This window comes from Chamaea fasciata, unplaced genomic scaffold, assembly GCF_029207755.1.
Source record: "Chamaea fasciata isolate MVZ Bird 193981 ecotype frontalis unplaced genomic scaffold, bChaFas1.0.hap1 SCAF_4, whole genome shotgun sequence".
Classification (NCBI taxonomy): domain Eukaryota; kingdom Metazoa; phylum Chordata; class Aves; order Passeriformes; family Sylviidae; genus Chamaea; species Chamaea fasciata.
Window position 1 is genome coordinate 22,742,458 of NW_027094089.1, and position 20,327 is coordinate 22,762,784.

A 20,327-nucleotide genomic window follows, 5' to 3' on the forward strand; every position below is an offset into this window, starting at 1 on the left:
GCAAGAAAATGGAATGCCTGACTAAGGAACAGGATGTTACTCGGCAGAGGGAAGTATGAGACATCCCTGAAATACAATGAGGCAGTGAACAACTGGCTAGACAGCAGTTCAGAAGAGAAGGATTAAGGTGCTGAAGTGGACAACAAGTGTACGTCGGCAATGCTATGCTAGTAAAAAAAAAAAAAAAAAAAAAAAAAAAAAAAAAAAAAAGGCAAACTGTATCATGAGGTATAACAATAAGATAGCCTATAAGGCTGAAAACTTTGCAGATCACATCCCCCGATGAAGAGCAATCAAGCTTCAAGAATTTGAGACAATCCTGAAGAAGGCAAGGAAATTTTCTTAACAGGTACATTATGTTTAACATAAAAATAAATAGAAAAGAAAAAAAGACACACAAGACCTCTTTCAGGTAGAAGTGCTATAAACTGGAAAAACTTTCACCATGAATGTCCTGGAAGGGATGAGCAACAACTTTAAACAAAACTTTCTCACGGCTACATGAGAAGATGTAGCCAGACTACTTTTGGCATACTGTACCTCATACTACTCATACTACTGAATGAGGCCAGAAATATGGAACCTGCAACAGAAACATGGTCAACTCCTGCTCTCCCCTCATGTCTTATGTGATTTTTTGGGAGTGAAGAGTGTGGTTTGTGAGCCGTAGCGTTACTTGTCGCGGTTTCTGTGAGGGATTCCCAGCTGCCTGCGGTAATGCGGCATTGCACCCGGTTACGGCCCGGCCCCGAGCGCCGCTGCGGGCACCGGGCACCTCCTCACCCCGGCCAGAGCGGCCATCCCTGCTCCCGGAGACACAGGGACCCTGGGGCCACGGCCCCAGAGACGAAGGTGGCTTGGGGACATTACTCCTGCCCGCTGGGGACTGGGCAGATCGGAACGTGTCCATTCTCTGTCCCTCATGGTCCTCTCGGGCTGCCCCTTCCCGTCCCCCTGCGCGGGCCCCCCCGGACCCTGCAGCGCTGAGGCGCCCGGAGGAGGGGCGGCGCGCGTTCTCTCTGGGAGAGAGCCAAGGGACGCGCTTCCCGGAGCTGGGGGGAAAGTCCCGAGAAGCGGCTCACCCGGCGCCCCGAGGTGGGAGGAGGCACCGCCCTGCCCGGGGAGGAGCGGCCGAGCCGCTTCCCGGCACTGACCGGGGGGGCCGGCGCGGCCCGGTGCGGAGATCTGGCTGACCCCGGGCGTGAGGGGGTTCCTGGTGTGTGCAGGTGAGTGATGCCGGTGTCTCCCTGTCACGGCAGACCGCCGTTCCCTCAGTGACTCGCCCGTTTCTCCTCTCCGTCCGCGGGCGTCCCGTCCGCCCTCGCTGAGGGGAGCTCTGCCTGGCCCACTGAGGAGCACCCACCGCGCCGCTCCGGCTCTTGTTTTGAAGCTCGCTGTGGAGTTTTTACTTTGAATTTTAGCATTTCTGATGCCCTCTCTACCCTTTGCTCGCCCGTTCTCCCGTGTTTTGCAGGCACCCCTCGGTACGGCGTTGCGGGAGAGTTGGAGCGACGCCTCGTACCGCATCTCCGTCCTCCGGACGCCCGCCAGCATTATCGCATACCGATGAATTTAAGGCGCTTCATGACCGTCTAGTCTCCTCTGCTTTCAGGATGCTACAGCTTAGCTACAGCATAAAAGCTGCTGATTTGACTTGAGCAAAAATTACCTCGGGTGGGGTACCTCGTGGGATGAGAATCCTGCACCTGCCAGAGGTGACTGGGGTTTGGTTTCAACATCTTCTGTGCCCACTACTTCAAGATGATGACTTGCTCAGAAATGCGAGTCCAGACCTTTAAATCTGACATCACACAGAGACAAGTTGTTGCTCTTGCTTTCTTTTAAGTAGCTGAAATCCAGTGATTGATCTCAAGGCCATTTGTGTAAACAAGAAAACATGAATTCCAGTGTGGTTCCTGAATTTTTTGCAGTTTGACTATTTTTTTGCCATAACCTTTTTGCCTCTCCTTTAATGTAAATTTTGCATGTCCGGACCAAACTCCAGCAGAGCAAACCACATAGATTGTAACAGAGATACAAGTAGATAATGCCTGAAAATTTGTTTCTCTACAATTGCTGACATTTCTTTTCTGATGGGGCAGGAGTAGTTTAACCAAGTTCATTAATTGCTTTATAGTTTTAGATCCTATTTCCTCCCTATTTCCACTGCTTTTTTTTTTTTTTTTTTTTTTTTTTTTTTTTTTTTAATTTGGATTCTTGTCTTTGTGGGACCATGAAGTGCATGTTTTCTATTTTGGCAGAGTTTTTCAGAAAAGCAACAGCATGCATCAAAGAGCTTTCTGTTTATCAAAACACAGGAGATAAAACTGCCCTTCAGCAGTCAAATTATTATGTGTATCAGACCTTAATTATAGAAATTACTTTGTTTCTTTCTTGTGCAGCCTTTTAAACATGTTGCTCAGCCATTAAATTAAAAAGGCTTTATTAGGAGCTTTCAGTGTCTTACATACAGATGTATTTTGTGTACTAAGTATAATTGAAACCACCTTTAAAATTGCGTGGGAGAAAAAAGCAAGTGCAAGGACTAAAGGAAATATTCATCCACTTTAGAATGTGTATCTCAGATGTTTGTTTTCTTTTTAGCATTCAGGATTGTTGACAATCAAATTCTCAATTTTTTATATAAAGTGTGATATTTGTTTTTAGAAGGGATCTATTTAGCTGGAATGTTTTAGCAGATACTACCTTACCAACACTCCATAGGCTCCTGATGGCTTGACACTTCTCTCACTTTCAAGAAAACTACCTCAGATGTCAGCTCTGCACTGTTGGTTTTGCAAGGGATCTATTGGGATTTGTAGAAATCAGGAGAGCAGATGCACTCTGTGTTGTAGTCTTTGTACAAATCGTTGACTTAGGGCCTTCCAGTTCCTTCTGACAATTACCTAGTTATCTCTTTATTTAGGACACAAAAAACCGCATCAGGAGGATTAGTTACCCTGCCTGTGCTCTGCTTACTTTCTAGGGGTGCCTTTTTGTAGGCTCTGGATAAAATTTTTTAGATTTTGGCACCAAAATGTCACTTATGTTATCAATCTTGTGTTGTGTGGTAGAAACTTGAATTGTCATTCTGATCCTCAGTTTGTTTATTAAGTAGAGGGAATAACAACATAGGATGAACAGTGTTATGTATTATTACTTGATTTGCCTCATTGACAGTCTTCTTCCATGTCTGGTTTAGAAAAGCTTGTTCATGGTGTTTATGGGTTGGTATCCATATCAAGTACTCTCCATTAAATGGATAAAGTATTTTGCAACTGGAAACATTTCTTTTCTCCGCCTGTGAACATGCTCAGGTTCATTTAAGGATTTGGCTTGTGCAGCTGTTTTAAATAAGCAAAGCAAAGGGCACTGAGAAAACAAAGTTGTATTAAGGATGATTTGAAATATGTGCCTTCAGGAAGACTGCTACAAAACAGATTAATTCTGCAGTCAGCTTTTACTAGATGTTTTAGCAGGAGCTTCCTTTCCTTACACACAGGTGTTCCCCGTGCTGCAACAGTATGTGCACTGTATAGGTCCAACTCCCAGTCAATTGAATTTTGGTGCTTTAGTGACTTTGAAGTGGAGTTTGATGAAATGTTAATCTTTGGTCTGTTTACTAGGTAAATAATGAGAATTTTTTAATTTCATCGGTGGCATCACAAAAATGTTGGCTTGGACAGGACTTCAGGGATTGTATAAGCCAGTCTTTAGCTCTGAAGGAGAAATAGTCTGTGAATAGTTTAAAATATTACAGACCACCTACTTAAGGAAATACCATTTTCTCAAAGGTAATTTTCTCCTATGGTGTCTCCACTTCTCTAAAGAGGACTGACTCCTCTTTGATTGTGTTTAATCTGAGCAATTCCTATTGCTGCTGAATATTATTTCAGTTGCTGTCAGGTCTCCAAAATAATTCTGTTCTATTTAAGTATCTATTAGTGCTGATTAATTTCAAGTTAGGCAGAGAAGTCCTGAATCCCTCTGTATTTGTTTTGTCACATCCCAAGTTCATTTTTCCAACAGGACAATTGTAAGTAGACTATGAAGTTACGATTTAAAAAAAAAAACAACTAATGTTTTAGCCTGGAGTCTGATAAAACCAAGCAAGTCTGCTTTACTTCCCCCAGAGAATTGAATTTGAGTTTTTATAAGAGGAAAGAATGTATGCTAAAAATGAAAGATTTATTACTCCGCTAACTTCTGTAGTTCTCACAGATCATTTTGTGCCAAACTGACTTCAGCTTGCTACTCAGTATCTCCCCTTTTCTGGTTACCTGTCTTCATTGCCTTTGTTGTTCTATTTTCACTTTTGGCAAGGGTGTTGTTAACATTATCATCATTTTGCTGTTGTAGCCTTTTTTTTTTTTTTTTTTAAATTGAATTGGTAATGTATTTTGTACAATTGTAGCCAGGACACAGACGTATGAATGATGATTTTATAAAAGTACTTAATTATTGATAATACATTATAAGTTCTTGACATTCATTGGTGGTAATTACTATGTGTGATTAATTTGTTAGTCACAGGCAGATGTTTCTGAATAAAGAAGATTTAATTTAAAATATTACTCATACATTAAGGAGCCTATTTCTTTTTTCTCAACTAGTGTTTAATTTATTTAGAATTACTTAATATTCTCTTTTGTTAGAGAATTCTAGGACTTTTTCATGAAAACCAGTTTGTTGCCTACAATTGCACATATTACCACAATTTGTTTATCATGCACTATTAAACTAGATTACTAGCATACTGAATAGTGAAAACCATTGTCACTCTCCAAAATATGGTCTTATTTTGGTAATCATTTATTATATTACACTATTCCTTTAGTAGCGTAAGGCTTTTGCATCAATAAAAGTGATCTAGGCTGTGCCGTTAGTGAACTGGTGGTGTAGATGACTGGAGCTAGATTGTTAAATTTAATGCTCTTAAGAACCATTCTGAACTACTGCCATGAAACCATGACATTGGTTTCATGACAGTAGTTGAGAATGGTTCTTAGGAGCATTAAAAAAGTTTGGATTTTTTTTTTTCTGAAGAGGAATAACTTAAACAAATAGTCTAATATGTCAGTATTCCAGACTACCTTCCCACTGTTTTTAATGTTGGATTTAAAAGATTCTTAACCAATGGGGCAAATTTTGTTTGTCCAGCCCCAAAGATATTTACAAAATTAGGAGCCTTGCAGGGCCAGATTTTTCTCATGCTGATATGATTAAGTCAGGAGATATGTTGCTGAACCTAACTGACCACAGTTGTCTCGAAGTATCTGAAAGCAGAGAGTTGAGTCCTTTGACTTCGAAAGCAGATTAGTTGCACATTTTTCCTGGCAGAAAAAAAAAATTGTAAGATTTGGCTTTGTATCTTAATATAATTTCTTTCAACTCAAAAAACAACAGTCTTCTGAAGGAGTTACCAAAAGTTTTAACATGATCTGCCTTGGAAAAAAATTCTTTTTATGTCATTTTCTTACCACTCTCTTCTCTATATTGTTTTCTTTTTTATTCCAGAAAAGACATAAAAAATTATTTTTCCTTTTAGGTCCTAGAAAACCTGTGGAAAATCCAGAAAAAATAAGATATCCTTAAATCACTTCTTGGAATAGTCTAGTAGTTGCATGTGAATTAAGTCTAGCTTCTCAAAAATATTTAGATTCTTCATACATGGTGATCTTAGTGTTATATGAATACTTCTGAGGATATTTGTTTAGTGGCAGGAAAGACTGCAGAAGCTTATGCATTAGGCAAGACAACACTCACCTGGTAAATATGAGGGCCTCCATGTGAAGCATTTGAGCTCACAAGGAGAAGTTTGGGCACACTGCAGCAAGGTTACTTGTTGTGTGCATTGATGCCTGGGTTGGAATGCTGCATGCAGAACTGTCCTACAGTGTTCGTGTGACCTTTAGAAACATGTTTTAGAAAAAAGTTTGAAGTCTTTCTTTTTTATCCTTCTGAGGAATTTGGAGCTTCTCAAAATGGTTGAATCTAATTAAACTTATTAGACATAAGAGTCTGCAGCTCTGAGGTATTAAATCAGAAGTTTTCTGCTAGAAATAAATTCCATGGTGAATTCCTGGCCCTTCTGAAATTTGTGAATGTTCTTATCTTAGCTTCAGTGGGTACAGGTCATTTTGGTTATCTCCTGTTAAGCAGTTGCAACCGCTGTTATGGAAGTAGTGATAGAAGACTATCAGTATTCTGCGCAGCTTCAGACCTGTAAAATGTTCCAATTTTTTGTTAAAGATAGCTGTATCCATTGTCCTGTTCCTGTTGTTTGTACTCCTTGTACCCTCTGTGCCTGAGAGCTTTAACCATACTGCAGCTTGATGTTTAGCTCTCCCTTCTGGGTGGGGGAATTTGCTGGTGATTCATGTCTTTGAGATCTAATGTACAATCAGTCTTTCAGAGCTGGACTGTGCAAGTCAAAGGGTTTCATCCTGGCACAGCATGAGTGTTAAAGCTGTAAATGGAATACAAGATAGAGCTCTGTGGTTCTTGAGATGACAGTCCATCTCAAGAATGGAACTTGCTAAGACTTGATATGTGTGTTTCAGCTCCAGCCTAACTAAAGCTCTCCATATATAGTGTCCTGGGTGCTGACAGAGGAATCTGCTGGATTCATCAGTCAGGCTGTAGGTGGAGCAGAAATCACAAGGTGTTTTGCACCTTTAATACTCTTTTCCCCTTGTTAGGATGGGTATCTTCTTAATCGTGCAGGAAGAAAGCCAAAATATATTAGGACAGACTTCTACTTCAATATTTATTTAAAATAAGTCGATAAAAAACCTTTAAGATATTGTGTGATTTATTTACTTAGACTCAACTGAACTTTTTGGCTATAGTGCTACTTTGCTACAGCTAGGTCCTAAAAACAAGAGACTTACTACTTTTTAATTCCTTATCTTTCTTTGTGTGTTCTTCCTGAACTTCTCCTAAGCTTCCTGGAGTCTATGCAATTGGGTTTTTATTTATTCATTCTTAAATATAGTAATGTTATCTGGACTATTGTTTGGCATACTGCATTTCTCCTGAAAGAAACAAATAAATAAAAATGTTTTCTTTGCTGTTAAGTCTTATGCAGGAAAAGGTGGACAAATGATGAATCACTTCATGATTCTGGCACTACTGATCCCCCTGAGGATGTGCTACACTACATGCTCAGAGCAAGGTAAATGTCTGAATGTTTGATTTTTTTTATTTGGAAGCAATCTACAGCAACTGAAGCTTTCAACTTCCTGATTTTTAAGTCTCTGATTAAGCAACATGTCACACATTTAATCAAATTATTCTCTTTGGTAAGGTGATAGAGCAACTTTCATTATTACCTTTGTTACCCCATTATTCAAAATTACTCAAAATTGCCTGTTGAATCAACAACTTGCATTGGCGTGAAGCCAAAGTGTATTTATTTATTTGCTCCTCCCCTTTCTCCTGTGATCTGTACTGTCATCTTCAAGTAATTTATTTCCTCTTTGACCACTTTTATGGTTTTTTACTTCTTTCCTTTCTTTTTTTTGTCTCATTCTGAAAACTTTAGCATTTCTGTTGGCTCTTTTCTGATTGGGCCACAAGATTCCAGGACCAGATTTTTATTTTTTACACTTCACATATTTATCCAATACAAATACAAAAAGCAAATATACATATTTGAAGGGGAAAAAGTTTAATATAATGACAACTTTTCAGAAGGCTGTATATTTTAAGGTAAAAATACTTCTTGTGTACTTGCTGCTATAGCAATATAGCAATATAGCAATAGCATTTGGGTATGTCTCCATTAAAAGAAAAAAGAAAAATTTTAATTGAGTTTTCTGTGACCACAACTAAGAAGGTAGACCTTACCAGGCTCTAGTCTGCATTATGGAAATTTTATTGCCTTTTTTTAAGTTGGTGAAGAAGGTAGAGAGATGTTTTATAAAATATATTTATTGTCATACTGAAGGGGTAATATATCTCTTTCAGACATTTTGTCTCTCTTCAACCTTGAAATTCATGTGTTCACACACCACTCACCCAAGTCTCACTTTTGAGACTTATTACTAGGGCTCCTAAAATGGCAAAACTTTGTAATGCAGGCAAGTCCAAACTGTTACTTCATTACAGTAACTTGGTCACCTGTTTTCACATGCAATTTTTCAGGAATAAAATTAGTCTCTGTTGTTAATCATAACTATTCACATAGTCTTGAGTTAGCTTGCAAGTTAAAACAAGTCTTAAGATGTCTTAGGTTTTCCTTGTGCCCTAGACTCCGACATGTCTTGATTGCTTAATTTTGCTAGGAGAAAATATTGTAACTGTGAATGCTGCAAATACTTCGACACGTTAAAATTATTCTACAAAATTCTTTAATACCTACACTGTAACTTAGTGGTCATCAAAAACTTGGATATATCCTTAACTATATTGTTTCTTCTATTTTTTAGTACTGTGTATAAGCTCCAACTGATGATCTAGACTGTCTTATGCCGGACTCGGTGGAAAACAAAATAGTGTGGGGTGTGAAGTGATATGTCATCTAGCTGAAGATAGGGACACTTGTACAGGTGGAGAAAACCCAGAAAATAATTACACCTTTGCAGTTTTTTATCAAGCTAATTAAGTGTTGCAGGTGGAAGTATTCTTTATGGTTAGAAAAGGGATATTTTCATTTGCACAAAAAGAAACAGATGCAGAGAGGAGATGCAGGCTCATCGTCAATGCAGTAGGCATAATAGTGACACTTGCAATTAGAATTTGCTAGAAAAAGAGCAGAAAGAGGATAGGGAAATTCAGAAGATATGTAGAAGTTTCTTTTAATGGTGCACCCTGAAAAAGAAAGGGGTTTCTGCCAAATGCCTGGTTTTTCTTTCAGGTGTATTTATTTCCTTTCCCTGAGTTCTTACTTTGTGCCATTGAATTTCACTGAGAGACAAGCTGGGTCATTTCCTTCTCCCAGTTCCTCTTGTCCTCTGTTGCTTCAGCTGTGCAGACAGAAAAAACAATGATGCCAAAGCCCAGAGTTCTAGATCAGCTTGTGTATGTAAAACGAGATCCCCCAAGAGATTTGGTACTTGGTGCTCCAGGTAAACAGACGATGAACGTACAAGTAAAGGTGACCAGAAAATGAGCAGCTAAGATTACATACTGGAGACAAACAACATTAGACTCAATTCTTAGCAAAAGTGGATTTTGACAGTGTTTATCTTGTTTTGATGGTGAAAGTCTGTAAAATTTGGGGAAACGAAGTGTGTTTTATCCTATCTTCCCAAAATAAAGTGATGCTCCACTTCCACAGTTAATTTTATGAATCGCTGTGTTGTTTTGGTTGTTCGGGCTCCTTGCCTAGTCAGTTGTTGGCAGTAAAGCTAAGAATATTTCTTTTTTCCAGTAAAACCTAAAATTGATGCTCCGTCATCATTCAGTGAAATTTATCCCCAAGCCTTCCACGTTGTTTATTCAGTTTCAGGCAGTAATTGTCATAGGTAATGGTTTTCCTTATGGCAGTATAAAGCTGATGCCCATTGTTTTTCAAAAGCAGCTGTGAAGCAGCAGATACACTTTTTAAGGACCATGTCATTACCGTAGACAAAAAGGAAATTTTATTTCTGCATGTGAAACATTTTGCACTTACCTCACAGAATCACTTAGGCTGTCAGTTCTGCTTTCACATTATTTACATGTTAATAATTTCCTGTTAATTATATATCAAGACTGCAGTGAGACTTCATAGAAGGTGTATTACATGTATTTCTTCCTCCAAAACACTTGAAGATACCCCAGTCCTGGTTCTGAGACCATGTGTTTGAGCAGTGAAACTTGTTTTTTCTCCGAACTTATCTGAAGATGCCTGTACCAGTTTCCATTCCTCTGGATGGAAAGCATATGGTTTTCATTTTGCTCTGACTTCTAGTACCCTTGAAAATGGAATAAAAAGGTTAAAAATATCCCAACAGAGTTTTTGGATGATTTGCTAAAAAGAGAATTTTTTTTTCCAGCAGCTTTTAATAACTTTGTACTAATGATAAAATGCATTCTTTTCTCCATTTATTCTTTAATTATGTATGGACTTACATAAACAACAAAGTTGTGTCTGTATTCTCATAATTAACAAATATGTTTATAAAGTTTTATTTGCTTCCTTTGATTGATCAGAGGTTGTTATAACTTCTGCTTCTCTTGAGCCTTTCATTCCTTCTCTGAATGTAAAAATCCCTGTGTTGGGAAACTGCTGCACAGAGGTTAGGGTAATCAGGATAAATTGCAGAATGATTTGGATATGTGATGTATACCAGAAACATCTATCAAAATGTAGATTCTCAGCCTAAATCTCCTGAATGCTTGTGTTTCTGCTAGTGATACCTGGCAAAAGTCTCAGGTAGTTCAGTTGGTGAAGTCTATCTGGGAGACAGGAGTGGAGGTGGCAGTTTTGTGAATGTGGGCTGCTGAGGTCACTTAATCCATTGTGTCCCTGATGACTCTGGCTGTAAAGTGTCAGGAATGCACAGAATGAATTCTATTTTATAAAAAGGTGCAGCTATTTTTGTGACTTTTTTTTTTCCTGTGTCTTGGTTAGGATGAACATTCCACCTTGTCCTTTTGTAGCAAGCAGAGGCACCTTGGAAAGCACATGTGGCAAAAGAAAAGGCCTGGTTACTCCGATGTTTCAGCTCCCTGGCTTCATTAACAACCGGGTCAAATTTAGGGGGTTTATGTTTCTTTGATTAGTTTTCAGGAAGTAGAGAAATGAAAAATCAGTGAGTGCTATATTTCATCTCTTCCAACAGTTAGGGTTTTAGGGAGGGGTCACAAAGGAATCATCTAAAAAGAGGAACCACTTATTATTTGTAGTTTTTAGCAGAACAATCTTGCAGGAACTTTTATATCCCAACACCAAAAGGGACTTCAGTCTGACTTTTAAACTTTATCATGTTGTGGTCTGGAGTTAAATCCAGAGCAAGAGAAGGATGCAAGTGCCATTAGAACTAGGTGTCTAATTCCAGTAGAAGAGTAGAAGAATATACAGCCATGACCTAAGCTCTGTGTAGAGTCACTAGAAATGTGCTTAATACTAGACTATCATCTAAGCTTACTACTGAAGGGAAACCCTTAACATATTCTGTTCAAATAATGATTTTGCATTAACTCATTTAGTCTGGATTAAGTCAGAGATCAAAACTGAGCCCAAAGTTTCTGCCCTAATGATATGAAGGCTTGCTAGGGTCTGGGATTTTTGGGGATTTAGTCCCTCTTAATACATTATGTTGTTCCTCTTCATAAGATTATGAGGGGATGGATCTGTATTCCCATAAAACAGCTAGTAAATTGAGAGCATAAAGAAATGAAACAGCATGCCAAATATCATGGTGGGGAGCTATTAAATAGATTCAGGAACCTCATTTTAGCTTGCTGATTCTTTAAGAAGAATAATAATTATCTTTTCTTTTGTCATCATCATCACAGTTCCTGATAACTTTTGTTTTTTCCTTCAGAACCATCTGATGTGGAACCTGCCTTACCTCTAACCACTGTTTTTTTCAGATCTGATTTGTAACTTAGCTAGACAGTAATATTTTTGTGCCCTTTCTGTGCTCCTAGAAACCGGTGTGTTTCCAGTAACATACCTTAATGTTTCCAAGGATTTGGATCTTCAGAGGCTGCTGGTGGAATGGGATGTTGACAAGTCAGCACATGATGCTGAGCTGGCAATGTATTTTGAGATACAAGTCCGTCGAACTGATGAAGCTACTACTGTGTGGACAGTAGGTGTACTTACAAAAGAAGGGTACTAGTCGTTTACAGTGATGGAAGATGTATGGATGTCTCTTTGCAAAGTCCCTGTCCTGATAGTTTTCCTTAACATCTAAACCAGCAACATTTTTTTTAAGAGATTACCCAAATGATAGCCTTAGCCTGTTCTGGGTGTTATTCTGTTCGTGAGTTCTGTATGGGAACAGTCTCCAAAGAAAATTTAAATCTGAGTGTCTTGGGTTCATTGGAGGGAGGGGGTTTGCATTCTCCATTCCAAGGGAAGGTCCAGCTTTACCTGTCTTTTCAAACCAAAACACCTAGTAAAACTGAAAAACTGCAGTAGCTCATTTAGAGTTGCTATTTGTCAGAAAGTACGTAAAACAGGCAAGGGCTTATTTTTCTGAAATCAGTGATCAATAAAATAAGATAGGTGGTGTTAAAAATCACAGTTTACTTTAATCACCCAAGTTGGTGGTGTTTTGTCTCTGAGTTTGAAGAACCATGTCTTCACTGCAAATGAGCTTTATGCAGTTCTGAAGATTTTTACTACTTTGATACGCTGGATAGGATTTTTAGGCCAGTGAGTAGATCTGACCCTAAAGTCAGTAACTGGGACCATATAGCTACAAACAATTAAGTTTTGGGTTTTTTGAAGTGTCCTTCAACAAATTCTTATTAACTTGTTGGAAGGAATTAAATTTGCTTCAAATCCAGGAATGTATTGTGTTCCATTATTTGTAATAAACATGACAAGTTACTTTGGATATCACTACCATACAGGAATGTATTTGCTTCTGTGTTTTTCTGAAGTACGGGTACCAATAAAGAAACTCTGTGAGTCTGCTCATACCAAAGCATGGACAGCCTATATAACTTCTAGAGCAGTTGCCACATTCCTTAGGGCCATAGCTGAGAAATTACATTTTGAACTGATGGCAGAGTTTTTCTCAGAGCAGTGGTAGTATGAAAGTGCAGGTGTTGCTGATGGAAAGCAGGGCTGTAGAGAAGTTCTCTCCTGGTCATTGTGAGTCAGGGCTTTGGTACAAAGGCGTATGAGCAGCACAGATCCGTATGCTGAGAACCTTGAATGGTTGCTATAAGAAGGACTAAAATATGTAGAATGATAGAATCCCATAGGTTGGAAAAATTCTTTAAGATCATTGAGTCCAGCCGTTAACCCAGCACTACCAAGTCCACACTAAACCACCTCTCTAAATGCTGGATCAGCACATCTTTTAGATCACTCCAGGAATGGTGACTCCACCACAGGGATATGTAACCCAGAGCATTAGGATGATGCATTTTATAGGCAGCAGTTTATGCAACAGCAGACACAAATAACCTACTGAGAGTATCTGAGAGCAAACCCATGTCTTGAGAAGCAGGGTCTCACTCCCAAATATGTCAACACATCAGTCACTCCCAGCACTGCAGGACATATCTGAAGCAGCTGATAAGCTGACTAGTTACTTAGTGTGAGATCACATGTAGCTGGTGGAGTTTCACCCATTCCTTTTCAAAGGCAATTTTCTCCTTTGAACTTTCTCACTGCTTTTGATTGTATTTCCAAATCTTCACATTGGTGTGTTTTCAATACTTTGCCTTACTGCTCTTCGTAGGAGTTTCATAATGTCACACTTGATAAACTGGGAAAGCGTCTTCATTGGACATGGGATTCAGACATACCTTTGGAGTGTATGTCGCATGCTGTGAGAATCAGGAGCAAGGCAGAAGCATCAAAAATCTGGAGTCAGTGGAGTTTGTGGGAGACAGTCCCAGGTAAGCAAAACAAAACAATATTGAGGTTTCTCTCAAGTATAAAGCTAGATTGTAATTCACCAGTGAATGTAACCATGGAGGACTATTCAGGACAGATGGCATCACATCAATAATCCATTTGCTCTAAGCACTAACCAGTTCCTTGTATTTTGTTGGCAATAATAGCAGTGCTTCAGCTATTGCTCTAATTTGCAGACTGTCTTCCTAAGCTAGTAGACTGAAAGTTTTAGAGCTTTTTTTTTTACTCACACTTTTAAAAAATGTAGTAGATGGACTGTCATGGGATCTTGGATAGGCACATCCCTGGCCCAGACTCAGGAAAAGGAGAAGAAGCACATCGCTAGGGGCTTCATGATCTGATGAACGTGTTGCTTTTGTCTGGGATTCATAGCTTGAACTGATATTACAGAAGGAGAGAGAAGGGAGCAAGTCAGCTCCTTATTTCACTTGGAATGAATGTCTTGTGAATTATATGATAATAAACAGAGAGAGAACCAATAATGTAATTAATGACATCAAAAATTTTATCTTTTTTTTTTAATTACCATGTCTTACTAGAGTAGAATCTTGTTTTAACAAAATATGTAACTATTTTAGAAAATAGGACTGTAGTGATTTTATAATCGTTTGTCCAAACACTTGTTTGGAGCAGCAAGGGCTTTTAGATATTGGAGACGTCATGTGTATAGATGTCTTCAGGTGCTCCAGTATGAATGAACGGGTATTTTTTCATACTTGGATTGTGACACTCTTGTCATATAATGGGGAGTAGACTTGCAAATAGTGTAAGATTCTCTTTTTTGTCCCACAGTCTCCTCAGTCCTGGAGATTTTATTTTTTTTCAGTTGCAAGTGGATGAGGCTCAAAAATACTATTTCTTGGTCACAAACTGATCCCACATTAAAGACTTGAATTAGAGCTCTCTGGAAGATAGAAACTCAACATGTCATCAGGTTTTTGGATCAGATTCTTGATACTACCTGTGTAGTATGTGTAAAAAATGGTGAGTCACTTAAATTCCACGAACTTTTCCATCCATTAACTAGTCCAATATAGAAATCTATGGCAGTCTCATTCCAGTTTGATTATCCCCTCACTGCTTTGATTCAGTCAATGTTGACTCCTCTTAGCTGAGCTCTGCATGAGCACCAGACCATGATGTTTTTGTAGCCCCCTGCTCCAAGTCTTCAAGAGAAGGCATTTTTGATATAAGCAACAGCCTGTGTATAGGGGCAGGAGTTGGTGTTCCTTTCTAAAGGCAGTTCTTGACAATATATTTTTGTTTTCTCTAAATGAAAGGCAGTAAAACAGATTTAGTCTCTTAGATAGTTTGTTGGACTACATTACGTATTTATGAGTTTATGAGAAAGGTATTATTACATGTGAAGTTCATCTCTGTGTTGGGAAGAATACTAAATAAAAGTCTATGAATGACTAATATAACATTAGCAATTTCTTGTGTAAATGCTTAGTTTTGTGTTCTGGGTAAAGGCTGCTGCCCTGAGCAGATTTTGAAATGTGTTTTGTTTTGTTTTGTTTTTTAATTTGCAGGCCTGGACACTTCAAATAGAAGTGGGCCACAGATCTTTCCAAAAGAAAAATTTTTAGCAGAAGGCTCTGCTATCACTCTTTGCTGCATAGGAGGGAAAGGTCAAGCCATTAAGGAATTCTCTGTATACCCAACTGTTGATGTTTTCAAGCACACGAACAGTCAAGTCAGACTTCTCACTGTGAAAAATCTGTCACATGAGAAAGGGTCCAACATTCATGTCTACTGTTATGATGAAGATGAGCAGTTTCATCAGGCAGCTTTCTTTGTGGGCAGTAAGTGAACACTTTGTTAGAGTTTTATTTTCCTCTTACTAATAACTCAAGAATGACTGTAGAAAAATGGATGGGGGAAAAAAGCTTTCTGTAAGTTGTCATGGTCTTGTCATGTCTAGCTGAACTCTGCTTGAGATCTGTAAACTTACATAGAGAAAGCAGGGAAGAATAGCATTAAATTAATTGACCCTATGACAGGTGAATATACTCACCCATTTAGGAGTTCAGCTTCATTGTCTGTGTTCACCTGGTAAAAACAGCACAGTCTCCTTTTCAAGGGCTAACAGCAATTTTAAAGCTAGAAAAGAATACAGACTGAATAAATGAACGGATGAGTGTAAAAAGAAAGATAATAGAGCATAAAAGTGTTTGATTGCTATTGGCTCATGGTATTATCCTGACTATATCTGCAGAGTGGTCATTGAATAAGTGTAATTTCAGTAATAAGATCTATAGTAAACCAGACTTCATTCTTATTATTATGCGTTATGCTTATTATTTGTGTCTTGTTAATATATTTAAAAGGTTAGTGAGTTTTGCCGTGACTGTCGTGATGTTGGTTTGGTTTTTTTTTTTTGGTTATTTTGTCTGACAAGAACCACCTGATACACCCAAAGATTTTTCCTGCCAAACTCAAGACATGAAAAGAGTAACATGTACTTGGAGAGAAGGAGAGACCTATCTCTATGGACAGAATTTACCACGATATACCTTGTCTAAAACGTAAGTCTCATTGTTATATTAACCCTGATCTGTGCTGTACCAAACAATTCCTTCTTTCTCTTAGAATCTGTGGAAATGCTTTTTGTCCATGTAATTAGCTGCTTGCCTTTTTCCACCTCACTAATCACTTATTTAACAAAGCTTGAGCAGTGCAGAGCTGCTATGAATTAGCCTAGCTATAACAAAGTTGACAGTCCTTTAGATCAAGTTCTGCCTGATAAAGCTTATTCTAACCATTCTTTTGAGTTAATATGTTTGGATATTGTTCAGTAGGTATGAAGACATCCTGAAATCAGAATGTAGATAACTAAAAAGTATAACATAATTATTGGGTAGTACACACAATAGATAACTAGGATCTGATCAGCTGGTAGGCTGAGATCATGTGTGTTCATGATCCATTGACACTAGTGCTGACTCAAAGTTAGCAACCTGCCTGATTAACCTCCCTAGTTATTTTCCTTTAGGATTTTAGAGCTTTACATGCTGATGTTTTCCTTCTTGAGTCCTTGAGCTACTGACAGTCCTACTTCAAATGTCCTTCTTGGGTCTTTAATTTCTGTAGTTCCAGCTGGCTTCTCTACTTTAAAAAAAAAAAAAATATATTTATATATATATATCTGCAGACTTTCTCATAGCTCTTTCTTAGCTCTGAGTCTAGGCTTCATAGCTGTGGTATATCAGACATGGCTCTTACATGAGGAGAGGGGCTTTACAGCAAGGCCTGCAGAGAAAGGGAAACTCATAAAACAGGACAGATACCTCATAACCACAACAAACTTTCATCAAAACGTCTCAGCAGAAAACAGGCCAGCGTTGCACATACCTTCCTGGTCTCTGCATCATTCACTTCTATTAAGATACTGTAGTGGTGATTTAAAGATGGAAGGTTAGAAGGTGCACTTTAAGATGCAGCTGAAATTACAGCTTCATTTAAAAGCTTAATGGTAAATATGTAAATTATTTAAGTCTTGGCAAATAAGTCTCTGGTTTAGACTATCCATAAGGAAATTTCTAAAAGCAATATAGCTGTATCTTAAAAACACAAACCTGGATTTCTAAGGAAACTTTCTTTTAGGAGTATTTGTATTAATCATACTTCAGGCTAAGGGAAAGGACTGGGTGACTTCTTATATAAGGCCCCTCATCCTTATTTTTATAATGCTGTATTCTAGTTAGACATCAGAAACTTCCGAGATCTATGTTGATTGTATATTATGGAAAACATCTTTCACTCTCTTTGCCCCACCTCCTACGTCTCCTTTTCTTTGATAGGTCATCCCAGAAAATGACTCTGTGCAAAGCAAGTTGTTCTAAGCAGTGCTCATGCTCTTGGGATATAGGCCAGCAGTGGATCTGGAATGTCACAGTGACTGTGGAAAATCCACTTGGAAAGAAAACTGCCACAGATGTTTTTGATGTGAATCACAGAAGTAAGGTTTTTTCCTATGTCTTTGTTTAGGGCTTTTTGTTCCTCCTTCTGAGCTTGATACTTCTGTGTCTCAGTTTAAAGTATGGAAGTCCTTGATTTGTATCTTCACAGTTTAATTACTTATCTGTCCTTGTGCTATAGTTACCTGCTCTCAAGTTTCAGCTTTGGAAAATTGTATTAACAGTACAAAACAGCTTTACTCCAAAGGTCAGCTTTGATTATTGGAATGACCTCTTAATGTTTAAAAATTTGCTGTTTTGCTGAAGCTGGTTAATGGAAGAAAAGCAAAATTATGCAAGGATATAAAATGGGGAGTTTAAGCAAAATATTTTTGTAGGTTACTTTGGAATGGGTATGATTCGAGATGTGATACACGTGTAAGAGCTATTGCTGGGAAAGAAGTGATGGTGCTAACCTGCTCTTGGTCCTAATATGGGACGGTAATTCCCACTGTGCTACTGTACGGGAGGAAGAGTAGTTCATTGGTGACAAAGCCAAGACAGGCTGTCTTACCTGTTTGAAGAAGGAGGAGGCAACATGTGCTTTGTGCAGCTTGGAAGCTGACAGGATCATGGCCTAGGAGGCTGTTGGTGTAACTGCTGCATCCTGGCACTGTTTCCTTCCTCAGAGGCATTGCTGACAGTTTTGCCAGCCACGATTTTTTATATGAAGGAACTTATGTTAAATGTCTGTGTTAGATTTGTCTCAGAGAGGCATGAGAATTATAAAATCTGATTATCTGATTGTTTTAAAGTGGAAGAAACAAGGAGGAGTAAATTTATAGCTTGTGGGGAGACAACACAATGTCATAAACTAAGTTTTCATGGGAAGTCATGCTAGAATAGTTTATATTCAATGTGATAAGTACATTAAAATTTTTTACAGTATTCTTTTTCCTGCCCTAGTGAAAGTTGCAAATTAAAAAAATTATGTATAATATGTGTGGTGAGTTAAGCTTTTAAATAGTGGTTCCTGTAAAATCCTTCATGTTTTTTCTGACCCTGCAAATATTTACATTAGAATTTTCCTTACTTAAAGGATGACAGTAAGTATAGAAAAATGTAAATCCATTGTTTCCAATTCTGCATGTGGTAGTTTGGACGGTCTATATCAAATAAAACTCCTTTGAATAAGAAAGTCCTCAAATTGTGTTTCATGGAGTAGTGTAATTCAATAATGTAATTTGTGAAGTTTTACGATAAATGGCCAAGGATGTAAGCATGCCCCTCATTTGCATTGCATGCCCTTACATTGCATTACATTCCTTACTATTACAATATGGGAGAGTTTGAGATTTATTTCATTTGCTGAATACTCTTACACAGCATGCTGTAATGGATCTCAGAAATCTTTTGGAAGAAGTAGCACTGGCACTGTTTACCGGAGGGTAACTACTGACAGGAGTCAGTGTTAAAATTGTGAATAAAATTTCTGTCAATTCTGGAGTGTAGAAATGTGTCAAATGTTACCATGTTACATCAGGAGCTTCTGCCAGTTCATGAATCAGAGAATTTTAATGGTTTGCAATAAATGTCTCTCTTTCTTTTGTCCATGATGTTTTAAAACATTAAGTCAGCACAAGGGGTTTTTTTAAACCTTGTGTAACATTTACTTACATTTGCATTCTGAAATGAAGTTTTATAATTTCTATGTGTTTCTTCTAGATCAGGAGAAAAATCTGTATTTTTTATTTGTTTTTACTACTCAGCTAAAATATCTTATCATACTGTTGCATATATTTTATGTTTTAAGAGCTAACTCAGATTTTCCATTGGCAGTGTATCCCACTGCTCCTTTCCAGGTTTGGGAAGATTGTACAGATACAGAAATTACATTGCATTGGAATTATGAAAACAATGATATTGAACTCTTTTGTCAGACCCAAGTGCTCCAACCTGATGGCAAAGTAGAACTGGTATGAAACCTGAATTTCCTAAACAAAAACATAGCGAAGATCTTTCTGATATGATTAAAAAATAATTCCCCGGTAATGCAAATAGTTTGTAAATTTTGTGAGCATGTTGATATGTCTGTTTTCTGGATTTGTTTGCTTCCCAAGATCTACACTGATTGTGCGGTCGATGTGGGCTGTTGGCTCTAATTCACACTCCTAACACTGCCTGTACTCCGGCAGAAGTACATGGTGTGACTGGTCTGACTGTGGGGCTCAGTGCTTTGCTGAATGGATCCTGAAATTTGTTGAAGTTAGGGAAACCACTGAAGGGCCTAATAATTCTAAAGTTGTATGATATATAATACATATATGTTAGCAACTGGTAATCTTGATTTGTTTCTATTGCTCATGCTATTTCACACACCACAGAGCAATGTTGTAGATTTCTTTTGCATCAGTCCAAGCTCTTTCTATGTGCCATTGACTGTAGTTGATGGTAGTGTGTCTGGTTTCTAGTGATAGAATCCCAGAACAGTTTTCCTTCCCTTCCTCTTCAACCTCCTTGAAGATTATTTGAGTAGATTCCTTATCTTGTTCCACCTCTTCCACAGTGAGGTTGATGGACTCCTTGCCCATTTACTGTTACTTCTCTGTAGCTCTTTTCTTAGAAAGCAGCTTGCCTCTAGCACATTAAAAAGGCACAGTGAAGATCACAGTCAAGCTGCATTCTGTCTTGATTGTAGTTTAAGAGCTGTCAGATCAAGTGACCACTGGAGTTGGCCATTGCAGGAGACAGTTTTGAGGAGCGGCTTAAAAGCATGCTGGCTTTTTGATTCTTACCAGAACTCACTCTGTCTCTTAGGAGAGAGTGGGGTGAAGACTGGGGGAAAAAAATGCAAAGAAAAGGTAGCTGTAGATTGCTCTGCAGAGATGTGGAAC

The 20,327-nt window shown here is 38.3% G+C and overlaps 1 protein-coding gene across 1 annotated transcript in view; it reads left to right on the forward strand.

Annotated features, from left to right (window-relative positions):
* The first annotated feature begins 1,144 nt into the window (after nt 1–1,144).
* The window catches only part of LOC136288199 (oncostatin-M-specific receptor subunit beta-like), a 30,034-nt gene continuing 10,851 nt past the window's right edge, over nt 1,145–20,327 (forward strand). Inside the window, exons 1-9 of the mRNA XM_066181077.1 lie at nt 1,145–1,226; nt 1,475–1,715; nt 7,081–7,177; nt 11,584–11,747; nt 13,356–13,515; nt 15,067–15,339; nt 15,936–16,062; nt 17,338–17,495; nt 19,273–19,409. Coding sequence (XP_066037174.1) covers nt 1,692–1,715; nt 7,081–7,177; nt 11,584–11,747; nt 13,356–13,515; nt 15,067–15,339; nt 15,936–16,062; nt 17,338–17,495; nt 19,273–19,409 — 1,140 coding nt within the window. The 5' untranslated portion in view covers nt 1,145–1,226; nt 1,475–1,691. The remainder of the gene's footprint in view (nt 1,227–1,474; nt 1,716–7,080; nt 7,178–11,583; nt 11,748–13,355; nt 13,516–15,066; nt 15,340–15,935; nt 16,063–17,337; nt 17,496–19,272; nt 19,410–20,327) is intronic.